We start from the raw sequence: 25,102 nt of genomic DNA, 5'->3' as shown, positions 1-25,102 counted from the left end.
ACCTTTAATCCCTCACTATTTAACACTCGAACCTCCAGGTAGGTCCACAATCATACATCTTCCCCCGACAAACGCCTAAACATCAAGAACTTATTACATGTAGAGTCCCTGTCACGACAGCCGAATACCTACCTATTCAGATCTACCTAGCTCTAGATGTTGCTCTACCAAATTCATAACAATATTTACCGATATGAATAGTGATGAGGCTTTTATTGAAATTCTACAAATACCGTTTAGATTTTGATGAGAATTATGAACCTGCCACGAATGTGGAAGTGGACAGATTACGGCAATGAGCTGGTTTGATAATATCCCAATACAACCGTCATTTAAAACAGTATTTTTTTAAAGTATCAATTGATGATTGGAATTGAGTGAATACAATTACGATTTTGAATTCGTAATTGTGTTCACCCAACCGTACGGAACTTCACATCAGGATTTAAATATTTGTTTATGTCACAAATGTTGTTCAAAGTTTATTTTTTATATTAATGTTATTTAATTTGTGATTGTAGTTATGCTGTTTGGAATGAAAAAAGAGATATCGAGTTCAAGTGAATCACAAAATGCCGTGATGGTTTCTACTTTCTAAACGTAACATTCGCGGATCGCCATATGCAGATTCGTCATTGACTGGGTATTGAACAAACGTACCTGTTTGTTTGCGAACGGGTACGTTTTTCATAGAAGTCCTTCACGAACTTGCTGTCCATCTCTGACGTGCGACTGAAGGTGCTACAGGAATGTGGAATTTATTGGTTTCATGCTTTAGCATTCGCCATTTCTGCATTGTCTGTTTGCTTCTCGCCTCCCACTCGTGCATAGCACGGGTACCTCACTAGTAACTGAAAATTCACAAAGGCAAACAAATTGATAATACAATCTTATATTGTATTATACAATAATATCTATCAAGAGAAAAACGATAAACATGAGCAGAAACATTTTATTTTGATTGAAAACTTTTCACAAGTAAGGAGCAGGTGGATGGTATTTTAAAGAGCATGTACAATTCAACCAGTTAATACAGACCTGAAGTCAGCTACTTCAACACAAAAAGAAAAATATCCTTTTCCTGTTTTTGCTTCCAGGGCCAAATGAACAACCTTTCCCTTTACCTTTCATATCATGAAGATTTGCAGACCAGTGTCTTAATGCATTTGACAAATATTGTTTCCACATAGTGATCATACTTTATCATATTATTCTATCACTTATTCATACACACTAAAAGTCCACACCGATTCGTACACAGTGAAAGGGGATGGGAGAGGAGTGGGGAGACGAGAACAAAACATGCTGCCAAAGTCAAATATATTCTATATTCAGAAAAAAGCTTGCAACACTGAGCAGAAACTTGGCTTCTGGTTTGTCCAACAATGCCAGTGATGTGTTCAGATGCAAGTCACCTCCGTTTCCTGTGTCATCAATAAACCCCTTACCTCCAAAGGCACAGCCCTTGTCTCCACAACTCCGAGCAGTTTTAGAAATGTCAAAAATTTGCCCTTTCCTCCTGCTCTCACCATTTTTGCCAAAATGAAAACCAGCAAGGGAATAATAAAAAGCATCCCAGACATTGGAAATGGCCTTTTCTTAAACTGACCAACATGTTATGGCATCAGCAGAAGCATTCATCAATTAAACGGTCCAAAGTCCATGATCAGAGCCAACAACCGTTTTGCTCTCAAAACCTCAGTCCTTTGGGGTTTGCACAAAGCTGACTGAGTAGCCACCAGATTTAGGGTCCTGCTGCATCTGGAAGTTTCTGGTGGAGAGCCCGAAAGGCCGGAGTGTCATATCGCCGAGCTCTCGAAGTTTATCTGCAAGGCAAAAACAAGCATCCCTCGGATAATGGTGTGGTGCACAAGCTTAGCTAATTATGAAGGTGTGAATGTTAGCAGCACCCACCAAACATCTCCTTCTTCATTTGATCATTTCGCTCGTTTATTCTTTCAGTCAAACTCTGAAGTGACATGTGAAGAAAAAAAACAACAAACCACCATACAACAATAGTTGATTAATTAAGAGAGACGAAGACATTGCAAGTTGATTTCATTCTCAACGCACTGACCAAATTTTGTTAGCAGCTATCATATATCTGATAGTCCTGGTGTTGGCTTAGCGGTTAGGGTGCCGGCTTGGGATCCTAGGATCCTGGGTTCGAATCCCGGTCGATCGCTAAATTAACACCAGGGGGGTTGACTCAGCCTGTCATCCTTCCGAGGTCGGCAAATTGAGTACCAGCTTGCTGGGATGAATGATCACGGTGTGTACCCCGGTTTAGAATAGGTACACCGTATCCCTGCGCATCGTAAGGGGCGACTAAGGGTTGGCGCCAGGAAGGGCATCCGGCCATAAAAACATTGCCTCAAACAGGGAACCATGATTGTCATGGGGCCCGCAAGGCTAACCACTGCTCTCGTGGGGAAAATGGCCTTAAAACGATCATTCATTCATTCATTTATATCATATATCTGATACTTCTGTTTCTCAAAATAGAAGTTGGCCTCCCAAATTTTATTGTGCATTTTATGAACAGGGATTTCTCTTTCTGGAGGATCAGCGGAGGCAATAATTGAACTAGTAAAAGGCATCCACAACTATCCTTTACTATGTTGTGGAACGTCGGCCGAGGTTCTCACTTTTTTTTTCTTCTGCCCTCACTTTTTACCTCCACCACTGAAGGTGGGCGGAGGTTATATTTCCACCCCTTTCTTAATGTTCGTCTGTGAACAGGATATCCCAAAACGTTATGGACGGATTCAGCCGAAACTTGGTGGACAGGTTGGGTGTGTGACAAGGACGAAATGATTAGATTTTTGTCTTTTTGACTGCGAAAACAACAACCTGACTGAGAATCAGACAAAAGTTTAAATCCCAGTATTATTCTATCGGGGCTGAGGCAAAACTAGATAAACTAGAACAGCACTCGGTAGAGCGTATACCTCCACGATGGTGAACAGTTTATGTTTTGTATCCCAATGATAGGCCGGGTCTGGATTTGAACCTGAACCAAAATTTAATCGGCTTGTTCTGGTCACCTAACTAACTCGTCCACCAAGTTTAGTCATAACTCGTCCATAACTTTTTTAAATATCATGTTATATATCACTTTTCGCCCGATTTCTCAATGGTGAAGAATCACTCACAAAATTAAATAATTCTCATATCCGAATCCATATTCAGATCTTCACCAAACTGAATTAATTTGGTCTTGTTACACACGTGTCGACCAAGTTTCGTCCGAATCCGTCCACAACTTTTTGAGATAACCTGCCATATATCGTTTTTGGCCCTATCTCCCAATGGTGAAGAATCACTTAAAAAATTATACTAGCCGGATCCGAATCTGGATCTTCACCAACATCTAATAATTTCGTCCTTGTCACATACGCTACCTCTCCACCAAATTTTGGCATGCTTTTAACCTTAACTTTGAGATATCTTGTTCACAGACAAACAGACAGACAGACAGGTGTGAAAACATAACAGAGGCGAGCACACAACCAGTGACCTAACCTGACATCCATTCTTCAATAATAGCCTGAAGATAAACTGTGTGGCAATTTCATATTCCAGGATTTTCCCGTCATAACAAAAATGCAGTGCAGATCGATTTCGTTAAATGAGAAAATAAATTCCTGAATCAATGAATAGATATAAAGCAAATTTGTGAAATTGGTATTGTAAAGAACTGACTTATTGCATGAACTATTAAGTTGGATTTAAGAGAAGTGGTATCCCAATCATGCTGTGCAATGGAGTATGATGAGTGCAAATCTCCAACCTGGACAGCTATCCGTGCATGGCCAAGGTTGGGGTCGAGGGTCAATGCTTCTTTGTAGTCCGCTAGAGCCTCGTCCAATTTATTTGCTTTTTCTTGAAGCTCTGCTCTCCGAAGGCGGGCACGCATGTATGATTGGTTGAGTTCAAGCGCTGCAATAAATGAGTGGTGTGGAGATTAGGTAGGAAAATGTGTGATCAATAAATGAATGAAAGAGTCGGTGGAAGACTACAGAACAATAACAAATGAGATTAAATGGAGAACCCGAGCCAAAGGACGAGGTCAAAAAATATCAGAGAAGCACACTAACCAACACAGGCACAAAAAAAGAAAAATGACCTGTATTTCAATGCAATAGACTATTGAGAGGTCAGAGTGGATTTGGATTGGATTTGGAGGGGGGGGGGGGGGGGTTGAGGGGAGAAGATGAAGCAGACCGTTGAAATACAAGTGGGGGATGGTATACTGGCATGGCAGGAAAAGGGTTCAAGGGTGATTCAATATGAAGCAGTGTCTTGGATCCACTCTTGCTCCTTATCTTCATCGATGATCTTTCTCATTCTCTGGAAAATCCCTTTTATTTGTTTGCTGATAACTCCACCCTCTGCCATAAGTCTCTTCCCTCCCTTCAGAACTTGACAAAAATCACAAGCTGGTCAAACACTTAGAATATGTCTTTCAATCCTGACAAAACTCTCACACTCTCACTCACTCTCTCTGAAACGACCATTTATCTGACAAACCCTCCAATCTACTTTTATAATGAAGAGCTTCTCACCATATACAAATCTTTCATCCACAGATTGGAGTACTGCTCACCCTTCTGGGCTAGTGCTCCTGCCTCACACCTAGCTTGGCTTCACGCTGTAGAAACCAAGGCTTTTAGAACCATTGGAATCTCCCATGATGAAGCTGATTCTGAAGGTCTTTCACTCTCTCACCGCAGGCAGGTTGGTGGTCTTTCTGTCTTCTACCGACTCCTCTCCGGCCTAGCTTCCCCAGCTCTGTCTGTGCTCTGTCCTCCAAATATTCCTGCAGGATGCACAAGATCTGTCAGAAACCAGCAACCTTCTCTTTCTGGTGAAACTGCCAAAATCAAGACTCCCAACTCACCTTCAATCTTTCATTCCTCTTTACTCCTGCCTCTGAAACAAACTCCCTCACTCTCTTCAATCCCACTCCTCTCTCCAGGTCTTCAAAACAGCTGTTCACCACTGTAGTGAAATCGTATTCGTACTAATGCTGAACCCAGGTGATGATCGTTGCTCGCTGACACCGCTAGGGGCGCGGCTATAAGACCCGCTGCGGTCGGTGCTCAGGGGGACTTCTCCTGTGACATGTTACATCTAGTGGACTCGCTAACGGTACGCCTGCATAGAATATTAAGCTTGCTTGCATTGAATGTTATGAATGGACCCATGTGATGCCAAACCTTATTCCTATTGCATTTCCTGTATTTACAGAATGATGTCATGGTCTTAATGGAATTAAACCAACAGATGGACTAAAGTTGTGGACCCGATTGGTTTTTCACAACACTTAATTCCATTAACGATCTACCGACATGGCGGGCAACAAGACGCTGTTGGTCACACAATTCTGCGCCGACCCGCAAGCCTCGGATGGTGGATTGCAACTGAAGCACTGGCTGAAAACGTTGGAGAACCATTTCGCTAAGCCTGAGACCGAGCCGACGGCTGTCGCGAAGCTAGCAACGCTGCACTCCAAGGTCGACTACAAGGTGTACAACAGTATTGCACAATGTGCGACGTACGACCTCGCTGTTGCGGAGCTCAAACAATTGTACATAAAGGAGAAGAGCCCGGTGTATGCTCGGCATTTGCTATTAACGCGACGCCAGCAACCCAACGAGCCGATGGATCACTATGCCCAGGAGCTCCGGCAACTCCTGCTGGACAGCACCCGGGAGCCACGGACTCACGAGCAGGCTCAGGATGACCTTCTCCTAGACGCCTTCGTCGCCGGGGTCTCCTCTCAGGACCTAAGGCTCAAACTCCTGGAGAAGACCGACCTGACCTTCACGGCGGCACTCGAGCAAGGAAAGGTACACACTGAAGCGCGGTTGCAGTCGAACGCCTATGATCGCACGCGCCTCTTGGCGGGAACCTCGCTACACGCACGGCCGGAGAGTGCTACCGCCGAGGGAGCGGAACTGCTCGCGGAACTCCAGGATGCTCCGGAGGAGGATCCGGTCCTGATGGCTGCCGCTACGACCAGACCCAAGGCCTTACGCGGAGCCACTTGCTACTTCTGTGGGGGACAACGACATCTCCGGACAGTGTGTCCGGCTCGGGACGCCATATGCCATTTGTGCTCGCAAAAGGGGCACTATGCAAAAGTGTGGCGGAAAACCGCATGCAGCTCGCGGCCGCGCACGACCTTGAATGGGCTCATTGCGGAGCCTACGAGCTGAGCTCGGAACACGGCGCCTTACCCGGCTTTGAAGGACAGGGTCCCTCCTCGCGGGCCCCTGGTCGCTCAATCGACCTTGGCGAGAGTCACCGAACAGCCACAACAGTCTCATCCTCAATCGGGCACGGCACATGCGTCCTTGACCAGACTCCGGGCCACGCGAGGGGCTTTGGAGCCTCGCCAAGCCCCAGCAGTACGTTCTCGTCGTGTCTCTCAAGAGCGTACAGCGTCCACTGGCGGCGACACGAGTTCGGTACCAACTACGGTGGCCCTCACCCGTCAAACGGCGATTTCGAATACTACGGAGGTCCATACTCATCAAACGGCGATTTTGAATCGGCCAACGGCGATTTCGGATACTACAGAGGCCCATACTCATCAAACGGCGATTTTGAATCGCAAAGCACCGGAATGCATGGGAAAGCTCTCTGATGGCTTTAACGGATTCCCCATGTACAACGAATACTCCGGCAACGACCGCAAAACTGCAGATTGCATGGGGACACACCTTAACAACTTATACGAGACTCCACGGGCACCCTCTGACGCCCGGAAAACTGCCGCTGGCATAGGATCCGCCCGCGAGGCGAGGCCGACCCACTCGGGAGGTTCGGTCCCACTCCCAGCAGGCTCGTCCGGCCTGGCTCAAGCCCTCATTCCCCTCATGGTCGAGGGCCATTGTGTGCGGGCCTTGGTGGATACAGGGTCTACGGATAGTTTTATCGACCAGCGACTAGTGCACAGGCATGGTTGGCAGGTCTTGAGGACTACGAGACGGATCTTCATGGCTTCCCAGGGACTTCGACTCAGCACGAAGGGGGAATGCCGATTGAAACTCGTGATAAAGGGACGGGTTTTCCCAGATGTACACCTTATGGTCTTACCTGCTTTATGTGCTGATATTCTGTTAGGACACGATTTTCTTAAGCGACATGGACGTCTGGAAATGGAGTTTGGTGGGCCTGACACGCTTGTTGTGGGGGCTGACGCGCTTGCTGTGTGTGCCCTAGCAAAAATGGAAATCCAGCCGCTTTCGCTGTTCCCCAATCTAACCTCTGACTGTACCCCTGTAGCGGTAAAATCACGGCGCTACTCTCGAGCAGACATGCAATTCATTGCGGACGAAACGGCTCAGCTCTTGAAAGACGGTATCGTAGAACCTAGCCGGTCACCGTGGCGAGCCCAGGTCTTGGTGGTGCGAAGCCATGCACACCGCAGATGCATGGTAATCGACTATTCCTAAACGATTAACCGCTTTACACAGCTGGATGCCTACCCCCTTCCGGGGATGGACGCGCTGGTGCGACAGGTGGCCCAGTACTCGGTCTACAGCACTCTCGATCTCCGTAGTGCGTACCATCAGATCCCCATCTCTAGGGCAGATCGTATCTATACCGCATTTTAGTCGGGGCAACGGTTGTACCAGTTTACTCGATTGCCTTTTGGGGTAACGAACGGGGTCTCCTGTTTCCAGAGGGCCATGGATGACCTCATTGCAAGGGAGAACTTAACCGATGTTTTTGTCTACCTAGACAATCTTACGGTTTGTGGGTATGACCAAGGGCACCATGATGCTAATCTGAAGCGCTTCCTCGAGGTCGCGCAGAGGTATTGCTTAACCATGAACGAGGATAAGTGTCAATACTCTCTACGCAAGATAGATCTTCTGGGGTACACCGTGACCCATGGCTCTGTCGCTCCGGATAAGGAGCGTCTGCGACCTTTGCTCGACATGGCCCCTCCCTGCGATCGGGCGTCCCTGAAGCGCGTCCTCGGGCTATTCGCCCATTACTCAAAATGGGTCCAAAATTTATCCGCGAAACTTCGCCCCCTTGTGGCCTGCGACACATTCCCTCTGCGTCCGGCCGCATTGGCGGCCTTTGGAGGCCTTAAGGCCGACATCGCCAGTGCCGCTGTGGCGACAATCGACGAGAGCGGATCTTTCGTCCTCAAAAGTGATGCCTCGGATCAGGCTATCGCGGCGACCCTCTCCATAGGAGGGCGTCCGGTGGCTTTCTTTTCACGGACTCTTACCTCCGCTGAGCGGAGACATTCGTCTGTCGAAAAGGAAGCGTATGAGATCGTCGAGTCTATTCGGCGATGGCGCCCGTATTTACTCGGGCGATGTTTCCAAATCATCACGGACCAGCAAAGTGTTGCGTTCATGTACGGCACATTACACGCCCAGCGCATTAAGAATGAGAAAATCACTCGCTGGCGTATAGAGCTTGCCGACTTCTGCTAAAACTATCAAATACCACCCGGGGAAGGATAACCAGGCCGCCGACGCCTTATCGAGACCGGCTACATGCGCGGGTATCGCCACTTTGGAGGGCCTACGCGTGCTGCATGCCACTGCGGGGCATCCGGGCGTAACGTGTTTCGCTCATTTTGTGCGGCGTGGCAATCTACCATACTCGATTGACGATATCCGCCGTATCTGTCGCGACTGCGCTATATGCGCGGAAATCAAACCGCGTTTCTATAACCCACCCATGGGGACTCTGGTTAGGGCTACGAGGCCGTGGGAACGCTTGGCGATGGATTTCAAGGGCCCATTGCCGGTGTCGAGTAACTCTCGCTATCTGCTCACTATCGTCGATGAGTACTCGCGATTTCCCTTCGCTTATACGTGCGTGGACATGACTGCTGCCACGGTAATGCGATGCTTACAGAATTTGTTCTCTATGTTCGGGTACCCGGCCTATGTGCATACTGACCGGGGTGCGGTCTTCTTGTCTCAGGAGGTGCGAGGCTATCTGCTCCAAAATAACATCGCTTCTAGTTACACCACGCCGTACAGACCCCAGGCAAATGGGCAGATCGAACGCTTCAACGGGATTATATGGAGGGCCGTCATGCTCAACCTCCGGACCCTCGGCCAGGGCCTCGATAAATGGGCTTGGTCGCTACCTGCGGCGTTGAACTCGATCAGGGCTCTACTGTGTACGGCCACCAACCAGACTCCCCACGAGAGACTTTTCCACCACCCCAGGAGCACGGGGTGTATACGGTCTTTACCCAGTTGGCTCGCTGAGCCCGGGCCGGCCTACCTCAAACGGGCGGTTTGCACGAGCAAGTACGACCCCTTAATGGACAAAGTGCAGATACTCCAAGCTAATCCTGAGCATGCTCGTGTGATGACGGCTGATGGACGTGAGACCACTGTCTCCGTGCGTCATCTTGCCCCATGTGGGATCGCCGACCCTTGTAGGTAATCGGACGAACTGATCGAACCAATCTATGAGACTATGGACTCTTCCGACGCTTCCGTCGCTAAAAGTCTGCCGACCCTCCCTTCGCCGCATCTACCCGTGCCCGAAGGCTTGGCGGTACCCCCTTCGTCACCTGACTCCGGTAGCTCCTCCGATGCCGGGGTCTCTGGGATACGTGATGCCGTACCCGGGGAATTTCGGACGCGTGCTGGCAGAGAAATTCGCTGCCCGGACCGGTACGGTTGGGTCGACTGATACCATGTTCCACACCCTGTTAATGCTGACGCTCGCTCGATTCTAGCCGCTCTGCAGTGTAATTCTAACGGTGGGGAGAATGTAGTGAAATCGTATTCGTACTAATGCTGAACCCAGATGATGATCGTTGCTCGCTGACACCGCTAGGGGCGCGGCTATAAGACCCGCTGCGGTCGGTGCTCAGGGGGACTTCTCCTGTGACATGTTACATCTAGTGGACTCGCTAACGGTACGCCTGCATAGAATATTAAGCTTGCTTGCATTGAATGTTATGAATGGACCCATGTGATGCCAAACCTTATTCCTATTGCATTTCCTGTATTTACAGAATGATGTCATGGTCTTAATGGAATTAAACCAACAGATGGACTAAAGTTGTGGACCCGATTGGTTTTTCACAACAACCACCATCTCATATCTTCCCCTATCCAAAACCTTGATATTTTCTACCCCCATCAGTCCAATCCAAACCCACCTCCTTCAAATTCCTTGTTTATCCCATATACCCCCTCTCCCGCCCTCAGACCTCTCCCTTCCACAGATCTCCTCATGTCCCTGTTCCCTACTGTTGCTGTGCTTCCCTCACTCTCCTCCTCATGTCTCCCACTCCCTTTATTATATGTTCTATATGTTAGCTCTCATACGAGCCTACACCGAGTATACAAAAAAAACTCCTCAAGAAGTTCAGCCATTCAAACCTTTGTGTCCCACAATCAGCCACAATCTCTCTTGGGTGGCCTCTAAATCCAGCCGCTGACTTGGCATCCTCCATCGTGCAAAGTCTTTCCTTGACAAATGCGAACTACTCAATGCACAAAGCCTTAATCACCAGCTTAATTGACTAATGCTCTCCCGTTTAAACTGGCGCTCCTGCCTCACGCCTTTCATATCTTGATGCCGTTGAGACCAAGGTCCTCAAAATCAATGGAATCTCCCTCAATCTCTGTGCTTATTACCTATGCATCGCAGAGGTGTCGATGGCCTCTGTATTCTATCGCCTTGCTCTACTAACCCACTCCTGATAAATCCTCCGAAATACAGGCTTACTGATCACCTCCATTCATTGATTTGTTCCTTTTCTTTCTCTCACCAATAGAACCAACTTTCTCAATTTGTTGATTGATTTTTTCCCTCCAGGGCTTCAAGATGGCTGTTTATCTCCTCAGGTCACCACCCATCCATACTCATGATCTTTTCTATCTTCGTTATCACTCCCTCGGCCTATCCTTTCCTTTCCAGGTTGTTGTATTTTATTCAGTCTCCCTCACCTTCCTTTGCATTTTTATACCTCTGCCGACAAAAGCATTAGGTTTTCGGGTTGTCTGTCTGGCTGTCCGTCCGTCTGTGATGTTTTCCTTACTGCAACAGCTGAAGGGATTTAAATCAAATTTAGTAAAGTATTGTTAAGTTTGTGAGGGTAGATGGAGGAATCCCATAGTAAAGATAAGATGGTGTAGTTATAGCATGGACTGTGGACGTGTAGGAGACATATCGATGTATTTAAGTCAGGAAACTGGAGCTTAAGATTGTTTATGTCTTCACATGAGGGGTGAAGCTGTGATAACTAGTTAGGGATTAAGGTTAGTTTTCCCCAGTATGTGATTTCGCTTTGTTGCATTTCCCTACGTTTTTGCCTCTACCGCAAGGACAGCCATGCAAAGCCTCCATTGAACCACCACAACCCGGACATTGCCAATCGGCAAGTAAGCCCCGCCTTAATTAACACTCACGTCAAGCAAAGCCGGCAGGTCACGACCCGAAGTTCATGATTGAATCACCCCACGGCCTTCTCGCCAAATCGAGCTCGGCCCATTGGTTGGTATGACGTCAGGAGAGAACGCCAAATCGAGCTCGGCCATTGGTTGGTATGACGTCAGGAGAGAAGGTTCGAGAGGAGTGAGAGGAAGAAGAGCGCGTCTCGCTCGCTTTCTCGGTGTGGGTTTTTGGAGAGAAACGGACATTGGTGGAGGAGCTGCATCTTTTCTTTTGTGTGTGCGCCTGAGAGGATCGCTCGGCAAGTCGGCAAGATTTTGAGTGGTTTTTCGGGCACTGCTGAGGTCGTGGTGGACTGGGTCCGCGTTGTGCTTCCCTGGATGGCAGAGGGGCCTGAAAGAGGACCGACCTCACAAAGTGCCTCACGTTTGTGGCGTCGAGGAGCGCGACCCCGCGGCCATATTGCGCGCTTCCCGCCTGTGGGGCTTCGAGCTTCAACGACCACCAACCTCCTAAAAGTCCTCGTTGAGACAAAAGCCGAGTGCCAGCCGTCTAAAATAAACATTTTATTTTCATTATCTTTTCCCTGTGTTGTATTTGTGACTGAATGGAGACGTCTCACCGTAGGCAATATTAGATTTACCTCACCTTTCATTTTTATTTCTTGATTTACTTCATTAAATTAATTGTGTGGCATTTCTCAATCGTTGTGTTCATTTATTCATTGTGGGTTCGGCAATAAACCCGTGTGCTTCCGTTCAGGTAAGTCCTTCAATCCGTGCGCGACGGACCAACTGCCAATTTTCGGCTACTCGCCTCGGAATTAAGGACCGTTTCAGCTATTCGTCCGAGGCTGGTGTTCATTGGCTATGGACAGGACAGTATGTACTATGATGTTAAGATGAACTGATTAGATTTTGGGTTCAAGAGGTCAAAGGGCAGAGGTCATGTTAGGTTAAAATCATGTTGCTATGACAACATGTGAATGAGCGATGGGATTTTGACCAAATTTGGCAAAAGTATGTATAATGATGCAAAGATGAACCAATTTGATTTTAGGGTCAAGAGGTCAAGAGTCCATTAGGGTCACAGGTCCCATTCGGTAAAAATTCTGTTACTGCGCTTACTTGTGAATCAGTAATGGGATTTTGACCAAACTTGGTACAGGTACATATGATGCAAAGGCGAACCGATTAGATTTTGGAATCAGAGGTCAGAGGTCATGTGAGGTAAAATGTGATACTTGAGAACAGATGAAGGGATTTAAATCAAACTTTGTACAAGTATGTATAATGACATAATAATGTTGGTGGAGGCATATCGGTTGACATCACAACGTCGAAGAGTGCCGTTCTAGTTTTAATTGCAATACTGTTTCATCCTTGGTTTTCCATTCCTCTTCTTTCAGCCATCTTCCTGCTGTGTTTGGGCTTGTTCACCCTGACTCCCCCTCCCTTTCCTCTTGTTCTCAATCCCTTCACCCATTCATCCTCAAAGTGTCCCTCTATTGTGTCTCTCTACCTTGCTGCTTGTGGCTTTTCCCACTTTACACTGTGTTCTTTCTGCTCTGTGTACTAGCTCTTCCATGAGCCTCGAATGTGTATACAAAACAAATCGAGAATATATTTTACGATTCCTCAATGTCATCAGGGTCGGATAACTCAAGGGTTGCTTATGTAAAGGTTGCCCTTGGCAAATGGGTTGCTTGTGTAAAGGCATCAATCAAAGTGAGAGCAGCAGAATTCATATAGTGTACATATTTGTCTTGTGAGTGGGAAACATTTCATTCATTGGTCAATGTGAACTTGGTCAATGTATTGGACTTGGTCATTGGTCAAAAACAGCTGTATTGGATTACCTTCATCAAAATAATTATTTCGCATTTACAAATATGCCTGGCAGGATAGCTTTCTAGGTATGCACACTTGTCTCTGAGTTGTCTAGCCTGGGTTTAAATCTTGGCCCAGCAAAAAACTGTCATCCTGGTGTTTCACAGCAGGGAGATGCATCAATTGTGTGCCGTCCCTCAGATGGATGTTAAACTCGGTGTCCCGTCTGCTGGCATTAGGTGCAGGTTGACATTAAAGAGCTCATGGTGTCCCTTAGGAAGAACAAGCATTCTGAGTATTGCGCTGCAATACATGTCCCCTACCAAAGTTCAAAGTGCCATAACTTTGTCAAAAATGATCGAATATGCAAATTCATGCACTGTTGATGCTGGTTTTCAAACTTGATCTGAGGTATGCTGAGACACATGTGTGTCACGCCTCGCCTCGTTGATAAGCCCGCAAGGTCTCTCCGTGGAGCGGCCTGCACGTATTGCACTGTGAATTATATAATTACCAACTCACGGTCTGAGGTACTAGCGATTCAAGAGATATCCATTTTTAAAATATTTTCGTTTAATTAACGATATCTGCCAAACCACGTGCCCTATCGCAAATTCCAAAAGGACATTTTAGTAGACTGACATGCTGAACAGATCTGTGAAGTTTCCCCTCGATTGGATCAAAAATGAGGGAGGAGCTCGGTTTTAAAGGTTCATGCTTAAAAACGTCATAACTCTGAAACCATGTGATGCATGACGTCATGCTCAATGACCTTTTTGTTCGTCATGGGTATGCGATTCTGCCTGCAAAGTTTGGCCTCGATCTGTTCAGCCGTTGCAGAGAAAAAGGGGTTTTGGTGTTTTCACGAAAAACAATATGGCGGCCGAACCACGTGACCTGTGACGTCATAATTACCATTAAAATATTCCACAGACCGAGTCCCCCCTACGTTGAAAATTTGATCTCAATCGGTCCAATTATTGCAGAGAAAATCTTTTTTAAAGGAAATTAAAACTTAAAATGGCACTGAGTTAAGGATCATCAGAATTCCCAAAGTTCAAAGTGCCGTAACTTTGTCAAAAATGATCGAAACGTCGTGAAGTTCGAACTTGATCTGTAACTTATCATGAGGAAACCATGTACCAAGTTTGAAATGATTAGCATTAAGAGTTTAGAAAAAAAGTCCGGAAAACTGTTCTTTGCGTGACGGACTGACGGACTGACGGACTGACAGACTGACAGACGGAGGGACGGCGTGCAAACCTATAGTCCCCTCCGGTGTACACCGGTAGGGGACTAATAAGCAAGGCATTGCTGGCACTCTGAACAAATTCCAAATCCCTGTGCACCCAGCCGAGTATCCTTCGTCGGAGTGGTGACCCATCTAGAATTGTAACCCTCGTCAAGAAAATGTTTTCACAGAACTGATACTCTCTCTGTATTGAGCATAGTGCAGGTGCACAAGACATGATTTACAAATCAGATGCAAATGTATGGCATGTAATTTTCAGCCTTACGATTTTTCGTTTTATCGGCCATACATCAATGTGGCAGAAAGACAAAATGAATCACACCTTTAGAAATGGCAGAAAAGACAGCAAACTCTCGGACTGCCATAAATACTTCTTTTTTTTTTACCCTTTTAGGAAAATAAAATGAAATGAGAACTTTTATTCTTTTCTCTCAAAAAAATTGGATATTGTAGCAATTTTGCACTTGGCTCTTCCAATTACTTGTGTTAGACTGATGCTGCCAATCAAATCTACATTACTAAGTAAAGAATCAAAGAGTGTCAATCGAACGCAGACACCGAGTCCTGATATTATACAAGTTGCTACGAGTCCCTGACTTGAAAATAGGCTGTGCTAAGCGATCTGATATAAAGGCACAATGGAAGTTATGCTCTTGAAAATGATTATTTATTATCAAAACAAATAAAACTCTCTCCATAACAAAGCAAGAGGTGGCAAAGTTACAATAACTCAAGGCGTTTCGATTATAATACAACTTCATAAATACCTTTTGTACAATCAACAATGGCTGCTTCAGTTTGCTCCTGCACACAACCAAAAAAGCACAAAAATAGGGGTACATCAGTCAGATAATGACAATAATAAACTGAAGGTAGCGTTTTTATAATATAAATAACAAGCACACAGTGAGAATTGCTTTGCCATACATGTCCCCTATTGGTCCCAATGAATGGTCTTGTTCCAAGCACTCAGCATTTGTCAGCCATGTACAGTAGGACAAATTGTTTTAGGTATGCAAACCTACAGAATAAGTTGCAGTTTCAGAATATTTCCACCACTTTGAACTCACCGAAATTGGCAAATACTCAAGTGGGGGTATTGTGACAGTATGTGTGGCTAGTAATCAAAACAAAGGGGCTTAATTAACTCCTGTTACCAATGCAAAGATCAGCCTGAAACTGGCATCTGACTTGTAATAATAATGGTATATACTAAGTGTCAGACAGATGGACAGACAAATATTGAGGAAACATTTAGTCCCCTTCAGTGAAAGCTGAAGGGGACTAATATTTAACTCCAATTGACATTTTGTGAAATAGTTCTTGAAAATAATACTTGACCAGAATAACACTTTTAAAAAGACTCACACCTTTTTACATTATCTGGAGTTCATTTGAACAACGCACACAACTGTCATGGCCTGTGAATGCTAGGTCCATGATGCAACCAAATTCACGAGTAGGTTCTGTGATGAGCTGATGTAGGCCTTGGTTCTGCATTATTGACACCAATGAGTGAAGGGTTTTGAACTGTACATTGAAAGCTCCAATGATGTGTCCTGGTCACGTCATTTTCTCTGCCAACGGGTTATACATACATGAAACAAAAACATGCGTACTGCCTATGTGCATATGCAGTGCCCTCCATAAGTATTGGAACAGTGAAGTCTAATTTCTTATTATTGCTATATACTCAAGAAAAATTTATTTGAGATTAAAAAAAAATTAATATGAGGCAAGAGTCCAGAAGGTCAGCTTATATTTCTTGATATTTCTATGGATACATATTTTACCATTGTAGAACAACACTTTTTATGTTCAGTCCCTCCATTTTAGGTGTACAGACAAAATATTGTAAGTCGTTTCCTCTCACCTATAAATTTATGCGTCATGAACTGGCGAGGTTTCCTGGAATCACCCTCGCTTGAGGTGCAAAACCAGAGCATTCGCGACCTCTTAAGTTTTATGCGCATTTCTTTACTTGGAGGATATTATACTGGACTCTATCAAATTTGGGGCGAGGCAATGAAGAAATTAATTAAAAACCCATCATGTGAAATCAAATTTCAGTCATTAGATTTGTGTAAACTTGCATTGATTATAATAAAAACACCAATGTAATACATATACAAAAAAAGTCTGTGTAGCTAAGTTAATTTGATCATTTGCATACAATAAGACTAAAAAAACTATCAATCTCAAAATCGGCATGTTTAATGCACAAATCGATCTTTATGTTTTATGCCCATGTCTGACGAACGTGCACAGCTAGCTCGTCGCTTGCGCAATTGCTTACTAAAATGGCGGCCGATACTTCCTGTTCACGGCCGAGTGGTTTATCTTGCCCTGCTCTTGTATCTTTGATTCTAACCGCTTTCAAAATGTGCTTCATCGATACACAATGGAATATAGGAGGGTGCACATTTACCTTTGAGCCACCTGGTCTGGATTTTGATTATTGGACCAACTATACAGTGTAACATTGTTACTTCATAGGCAGGATGTTGCATCAACGAGTGCATTGTCCCAAGGATGGATGTCAATCCAGGTAACCATTAAACTAATCTAATAGACAAACAAATCTGCTAGGATTGGTTAGTGGACATTAAAGATTTGACGGTGTCTTTCGAGAAGAGCAAGAGGTATCGCCAGAACAGACAAAATTCAAAATTCCTACAAATAAGGGCACACCTGCAGTCAAACTCATCATGCAATCCCAATCCAAGATATGTAGACAGATAAAATGAACCAATCACTTAACGCCGCTTTTTGCTTCACGCACATGGGATAAAAATAAGTAAAGTACCGTATAATAAAACCAATGTTGGGGATTCAATAACAAAAACACATGTATTTCACAAGAATGGTTAGAAGTGGGCAAATGCCTACCCCAGAAAGGCTGAACTTACCATGCGGCTGAGGGCTGCGGCTCGGTTCGCAAACAAAATTGCACGCTCGGTAGATGCAGAAAGTGGACACACGGACAGTGCCTTCGAGTAGAGCCGCACAGCTTCAGAATTTGCTGAAAAAATAAGGATTTCAAATCACCAGGTTCATGAAATCATCTTCATAAGCATCTAATAAAAAACTAATTATCCTTACAACTAAAATAGCGTGTGCACCAACACTAAAAGTAATTGGGCCGTAACGTTTTACTTTCAAAATTCGACATAAAAACATGCAGTATATAGTGTGTATTCGGTTTCTGCTCACCACTGTCCTATTGAGCGATATTGTTGCGCAAATAGGTAAAGCAGCTCGGCATTAATGAATAAGCGTGTTAATAATATCTGCACAGGGTATGTTGTTCTATGAACTCTCTAGTTTGTCAATTCAAAACGGATGTTCTTGTAATTTATTTTGAAATACTGTATATTGGTGTCTCCTAAATCCTTGTTCAGCATGTTTTACATGTACAGGCTCCACCATTACCCATTGCGTCTTGCACCTTGGCATTTATTTTACTTGAAGTTGGGAGAACTTTAATGACGAAATTGCTCAACCAGATGAAGAAAGTTTCAACATTGTCCTCCAAAGCCAGCCGGGGCATTCTCCATCATACAAAGTCTTTCTTTGGCACATTCAATGGAACATTGAGGGCTGTGGCTCAGTTCGCATCAGCCTAAAACTGGAATTTGGAATTTGGATGACCAGGATCTTTATTTTGCTTTGAATAAGAGCTCATCTTTCAAAAAAGCTTGCACATATCTTCTTTACATCTTTACAAGTGCTCGGTCCCTACCTCCTCCCCTCGCCCCTCCCCCCCCCCCCCCCTCCCAGGTTTCTGCAGGATTCACATGGTCCATCATAATAAACTCCCTTTTGGTGAAACTACTAAATCCAGGATCATTGCTCACCTCCACTCGTTTGTTCCTATTTTTTCCCACCTGTGGAATCAACTTCCACATCCTCTTCAATCTCACTCTTCCCTCCAGATATTCAAGAGAGCTGTTCACCACCATCTCAGATTGTCCCCAGTCCTACACCATGATCTTTTCCACCCTTGTTAATCCCACCGAAATCTCTCCTCCTAATTTTCCAGTTTTTCTTCCTTGGAGTTTCCCTTTCCATGTGTGCATGTTTTGAGTCCTGTTTTTGTCTGTTACGTCCTGATCCGTTCAGTGTACGAGCTCGTCCATGAGCCTTGACTATATATGCGAAAAGTCTGCTGAATGAGCATATTTATAAAATTCGCCAAAAGCAGCTTTGTGTGGTGTGTAACTATTTCCACATTCAACCACCGAGAGATCATCTTGACATTCTTTGTGTCGTCATTGCTCTGTTGTTGTTGTTCCTTCCTCCAACTCTTTCTCCTCTTGCTCTTCCCTCTCCCCCTCACAACACTGCAAATTAATCACTTTTTGTGCATTTCATAAACATTTTCTCACATTCTTAAGTTTTAAAGTTTTGTATTACGTTATACCAATTTGGAATGTTTGATAAATATGCAAGTCAATCCCAGAACTTCCAAAATTATCATCACCAACCAGCACAGTCATAAAAAAATGCCATCACCACAATTTAATTAAATTCACCTCCAGCCTTAAACTCCTCATTTCCTTCTCCCTTTATTTTCAAGGCTTCAACACGCAGTTCCTGAAACAAGAAGAAAAGAAATAAAAGTTGAAAAAAAAACATAACCTATTCTAATCGGCAGGATAAGATGCTTGAACAAATGGGAAAGTGTCAGTCAATATCAAATATTGGTTGATGGTCCGATACAGGTTTAATCAGCATACACTTGCATGATAAGAGTAGACCAGTTGAGGATCAAGACTGATCATCGTTTTTTGCATCGTCATTCGTTGTCCATTTTTAACCAGCTCGTAAAAAATATATAATAAATAAGGAGATCATATAACGTGGCCATATTATGAATTAATCCGACAATCATGGAAAATTAGTCTTTACAATAAATACACAGTTGGTCAGTGTTGGTGGAAAAATAAGGACAATTAATTTTCTCGACCAAATATTGAGGAGCTATGCTACCGGCAGTGGGAGAAAAAGTGAAGGGACATTTCGGGCTGAGCCTCTCTTCAAAGCAATAGAGCAACCCCTTTCTCTTGCTTTGAACAAGAGCTCATGACAAAACGTGGCTTCACTTCCCTTCCCACGGCAGTTAGCATAGCTCTCTCAATGTTCTGTTGAGAAAGTTGCCATAATAAGACAATAACCACAGTCCCAAAAATTCTGGCAAAACTATACAACCATATGCAAGCTACCCAGTGAAGAATCAGGGTGGAGAGTTATATTCCATCCATGCAAGGCAGTCATTCTGATTTGTAAGCTAATAGGCCTGTAGTTAAGGGGATCCATCCGTCAGTCATTCTGATTTCTGATGTTGCAGAGCGTTGGTGCTGCCAAAGCAGTTTCTTGGCAAGGGTTGTACTGGGTGGTTTGCCATTTCCTTCCCAGCAGTCAGTTAGGGCAGGGATTTTGTAATTTGTTCAGGGTGCCGGTGACAGATCACCGACTCTTTGCGAAGGACACCGTGGGATATTTAACGTCCATACACTAATGCCGGCAGACTGGACGCCGTTTAACGTCCGTCCGAGGGACGGCGTACACACACTGATGGATCACCGTGTCTGTGAAACACCGGGATGACAGTAGATAGCTGGGTCAGGATTCTAACCAAGGTTATACAACTTGGAGGCGAATCTGTGTACATCTCCATGTCATTCTGTGATAAAGTACAACAAATTAACACTCACAAGGCTCGTCTTACCTCCTTCTCCTCGTCTGTAAGTGCACTCTCAACTCGGCGCTTTTCTTCCTCCTCTTGCTCTTCTTTCTTGGCGTCAGAAAGCGGCTCATGCTCTTCATATTGGCTCTCCTCTGTCATATTTTCAGCAGTCCTTGCATCAAGCATATTAACATCCTTTATCATCTCAGATAATCCACAAATATCATCTGCTTCGTCTCCCGCTGTGCACTGTGGATGACATTCACCGTCCTCTGCACTTGTTTTTCCTTGTGGTGTGTCTTCCTTTAACCCGTGAGCCATTTCACTGGACTCTGACTTGACCACCGAATAGTTATCACCAAGACAGTCGTAAAATTCTTCTTCATCAGATGCTGTGCTTTTATGTTTTATAACTTCAGTCGCTGATGCATCGCTTGCTTGGTCACGTGCCTCCATTTGCACTTCACCAGGTTTCTCCATTACCTGCCACCCATTGACACATGAACACGGCTCGATATTGTCACCATTCTGGACCAGCTATTTATTACGTACGCAAAATGGACACAGCGGCTTGAACCAATCCATCCACGGGTGTGCTTAGTTACCAAGCAACTTGCTAGCGCTTGCAAAGCAGGCCGTTCCTTAACTGTTTCGAATGGAGCTTAAGCCACTTGGCGAGCGCTCTACAAGAAACTTGGTAAATGAACACATCCCTGGTGTGTACGTAATAAATATACCACTCATATCATATGTAGAATTGCAAAATAGTACACACCAAATATTCAATAACGATTTATGAAAGTGGAGGAAACACAACACCAACAATGACTACACGAAGTATAAGAACCCAAAGGCAAAACTAACAAAGGTACGGTCTGCACTAACAAAAACGAACAAAAATGATCAAAACGAACAAAACCGGTCTTCACCTACTGATCACGCCAACAGCCAACTTGAAATCTTCTTCCTCTTTACTACAGTATTTGTATAATAATCCTCAGCCAAGGGGATTATTTGTTCTTTAGTTGCTGCCATTATTAATTGTTCAAAAACACAAATAAGGAATTATAAAATATCTTATATTTAATGGTGTAATTTGGTGTCAGCTGCATGACAGAGGCACGCCAGAAAATGGAAAGCAGTATTGCTGAACAAATGTATTGTTATACACCTCCTTTGCAGTATCCCTGGCTAGATGAAAGCAGAGTACTTAAAAGCAAAAAACCTGATAAACATATTGCGTTTGACAAAAGGTTGAACAACTTGTGAAAGTTATAACAAAAATAAAGAATTTACAACAAAATCGTTCACAGGTTGGTGTGTTCCGTTAGCAAGCAGCTTGCTGACGCTTGTCAAGCCAACCGTTCCGTATCAACCAATTTGTAAGTCGCTCAAGCGGCGCAAGCGATTAGTGGGCTGATGGTCCATCTCTTGAGGTTGTAATTCAGACCTCTGCTGATGTGGGGCCCCATGGGAGCACGCACCCCTGTTCCGAAATCGAAACATCTAAGACCGAGCGATCCTCTGGACCATCGAGTAAAGGGCTCCATCGAGTTTCAGAGCAATTGGTTGGTAAATAAGGGATGAGTAGGGATCCAAAGTTTCAGGGGGTAAGATTAACTAACCCCTCCTCCTCCCCACTGAGAGCCAATTGTTGGGTGAGTAGAAGCAGCAGCTCAAAGGTATTACTACCGTATTAATAGTGACCTGGTCTGAGTCAGAATTGATGATCTGAGATGAGGTTGTTGGAGAAAAGGAAAGATTTCATATCAACTGCGATGATGGATTGCATAACCTTGTTGATGATTGGAAGTAAGCTAATACACCTGTAGTTAAGAGGATCAGTTTTTGTACCTTTCTTATACTGGTACACTCGTTCACTATGGGAGCGGTAGGGGGGGTCATGTTATTGGCGCTGAGGAAGCGCCTTTAGCGATTGACTTCCAGCCAGTGTAACGCTAATTCCTGTCACAGGAATTCTGAGATCATATAAGTGGGCGTGGCAGTTCCTGATTGGTTCGTGTTGGGGAACGCCTTCTCGCTGCCGACGTGACGTAAATTCGCGCACGCGCACTGGTGAAGCTTACTCGATCTTACTCGATCCCATATTACATGTACTGTACTTTCATTGCATACAAATTATACTTCCTCCTAGAAATTCCATGCCCGAACCTCAGCGCAATCCAAGAGGATTCACTTGTTGTCTTTATCTTTAGTTGTCATTATTGCCGATTATAATTACTATTACTTATGTAATTAGGTTAGATCAGGTCATTGGAAAGATCAGACCGTGCCTCACCATTCTAAATTGCCTGTAATAAAATTTACTTCCAGGGATATTGTTTCATGAATATCATGAATATTATGCTGTTATCATGTGTTGTTATTACTTTTTTTAATGAGATACAGCTTTGGAAAAATCCCACGAAAAACTCCTTGGAAGAACTCCACGTAAGCGGCAGGAAGGGTCGTTCGTGTTATGAACCATTGTGGGGTATATTGACTACAGTAGATCTACGATCAGGTGTGTTCGTCGACGTGATAAACATTGACTGATGTCCGGATTCCTCCAAATTTATTTCAGTTTAGTGTTAAACAGCATTAGCGACTTTTTAGAAAGGTAATCACATGTGTTTGGGGTTTATCACATTTTTAACATACCTGGAGCAAAGTTCAGGGAAGCGTATGCGATGGTGCGTTGTCCGTCCGTCAGTTCGTCAGTCTGTCCATCCGTAAACACTTGATACTTCTTCTCCGAAACCGCTGATCGGATTACGACCAAATTTTGCACAAATGATATTTGTTATGTTGTGACTAAAGTTTGTTCACGGCATTAAAAAAAATCGGGGTCTAAGGGGGTTTACCGGGGTCAAAGTGCATCCAGGTTTGAACCCCCAAAATAGGAATTTGCTTTTTTCTCTGTAACTACACACACTATTTCGATGGAACTTGACCACAACCTTCATCACCCGTGATGTACCGAAGTTTGTTCACGGCACTAAAAAAAAAAAAGGGGCCCTGGCGGTGTATAATGGGGGAGAAGGGGAGGAGGGGGGTTGTCCCCCAAAATAGGTATTTTCTTTTTCTCAGAATATACACATGCAATTCTGATGAAACTTGACCACAACCATAATCACCCGTGTTGTACCGAAGTTTGTTCACAGCATTAAAGAAAATCGGGCTGTGAGGGGTCTACTGATTTTAAGGGGTCTAAAATAGTTTTTGTTTAAAGTCTTATGATTATGTTAGTATTACTAGGACGTGCCCGTACGTGGGTGCCCGTTCCTTGCCAAAAAAAAAAAAAAAAATGTCTTCGCCCATGCATGCATGGGCGTGCCCATGGGCCCATGGGCGTGCCCGTAAGTGCGTGATGTGACCGTACAATGAATGTATCGTCCCGACGCCGCAGCTCGGATGGCGCTGCAGTTAATCGGGCCTGTATCGGCAGAGTTATTATAAACGTGTACTACAATCGATCGTACCTTACAACAATCAACACAGATTGCAACGTCAAATAAATGAATACGCTCTCAAATGTGCCGTCCGAGGCAGCGTCTGCTCGCCACGTTCAGCGTCACTATGACTATCCGTAAGTCCGGAAGTGACGTCCTCATTTGACTGTCCGGAAGGTCGCATATCGCAGTTACGATGAATCGCAAATTAGTTTTAATTAGTTTTAAAACATAGTTTAACGCCAACATAGTTTGCCAACGTGAAATAAATGAATACGCTCTCAAATGTGCCGTCCGAGGCAGAGTCTGTTCGCCACGTTCGGCACACGTGATAGCTCGCTGCTCTCTGATTGGTTGAATCGTACCCCTCTATTTACATGAAATGGTTTGGTCCAAAGCGAACGGCTTGCGAGTACGGTGACAATCCCCCCCCCCCCCCCCCCCTCTATTTACATGAAATGGTTTGGTCCAAAGCGAACGGCTTGCGGAGTTTGGTAAAGAAATCGCCATAGCTCGGTAACTACATGTCCGATTAATATGAAACCTTGAAAAGGCACATCCTCGGGTCCCCAGCAATATACCTGGCAAGTTTCAAGTATATCGGACCCGTGGTTGTCGAGAAACAGCAGTCACAGACAAACACACAAACACACAAACACACAAACACACAGACACACAGACACACAGAGATTACTGGAATTATAGATAGATTCTACATGCTGCCCTGTCTTCTAGAAACCATTGAAATTCGTTTAAAATACCTTTAGTCAGTGTAGTATACTGTTTGTTCTACCAGGTGAGCGCCAGGGGTATTGCCCCGATGTTTACTTCTTTTAGGGGCCGATGCTCCCATGAAAACGGCACAATAAGCTATTTATACAGGTTTGACCAAGGAGGAAACACCACTTGGGGAGGTGGGATATTATTAGTATTAATATTGTTTTGTAATAACATTAATATTATGCTATTATCATAAGTTTTGTTATTAGAGGCGGCCTTGGAAAAACGCTACAATAAAGCTATTATAACATGGATATACACATCAATACGCCTCCCCATTGTTGGGGAAACCCCCCTTGGTGGAGAAACCCCCTTGGGGTGGGGAGGGAGGAAATTAATTTGCTAACCAGGTTTTAGAGGAGAGAGACAAGTTTGAAATCTCATTTTTGAGATTGAACAGATTTTGATTTTTGGCTTTCCAGACCAGATTCACACTTGTTCCGGTATTTGTGGAATTTTCTGAAATTGCCTTTGGTTGGATTTGCTTTCCAGGAGGAGAATGCAAGTTGCTTTAAAGCAACTGCCTCACCACAGGATTCAGTGTACCAAGGGTGGGAGGATGGGTAAGATAACTGAAGATGAGATGGGATGTATATTTGTGCATAAGAGAGACACTTTCCAGGCTGAGTTAATATCAAGGGTGGTAGATGTGGGAGACAAGAGGGGGAGAGAGGGGGAAGCACACAAGCAGAAC

The 25,102-nt window shown here is 44.6% G+C and overlaps 1 protein-coding gene across 6 annotated transcripts in view; it reads right to left on the bottom strand.

The window, feature by feature from the left end:
* Positions 1-934: 934 nt before the first annotated feature.
* LOC137433556 (tetratricopeptide repeat protein 1) overlaps positions 935-25,102 on the bottom strand; it is a 207,290-nt gene continuing 183,122 nt past the window's right edge. Inside the window, exons 2-9 of one of the 6 annotated variants that reach the window (XM_078782514.1) lie at positions 21,106-21,122; positions 20,219-20,659; positions 19,023-19,083; positions 17,397-17,509; positions 15,255-15,291; positions 3,794-3,942; positions 1,915-1,969; positions 935-1,826 (exon numbers count right to left, since the gene is read on the bottom strand). In XM_078782514.1, the coding sequence (XP_078638640.1) occupies positions 1,699-1,826; positions 1,915-1,969; positions 3,794-3,942; positions 15,255-15,291; positions 17,397-17,509; positions 19,023-19,083; positions 20,219-20,656 (981 nt within the window). In that variant the 5' untranslated portion in view covers positions 20,657-20,659; positions 21,106-21,122 and the 3' untranslated portion in view covers positions 935-1,698. Of the gene's footprint in view, positions 1,827-1,914; positions 1,970-3,793; positions 3,943-15,254; positions 15,292-17,396; positions 17,510-19,022; positions 19,084-20,218; positions 20,660-20,951; positions 20,975-21,105; positions 21,174-22,030; positions 22,124-25,102 lie in introns of those variants that run through there. The other 5 variants (XM_078782507.1, XM_078782498.1, XM_068125887.2 and 2 more) reach the window with 5 other exon arrangements.

Source organism: Myxine glutinosa, chromosome 1 (assembly GCF_964187855.1).
Source record: "Myxine glutinosa chromosome 1, kmMyxGlut1.1, whole genome shotgun sequence".
Taxonomy (NCBI): Eukaryota; Metazoa; Chordata; class Myxini; order Myxiniformes; family Myxinidae; genus Myxine; species Myxine glutinosa.
The sequence above is the reverse complement of the archived record's forward strand: the minus strand, read 5'-3'. Positions and strand labels throughout refer to the sequence as shown.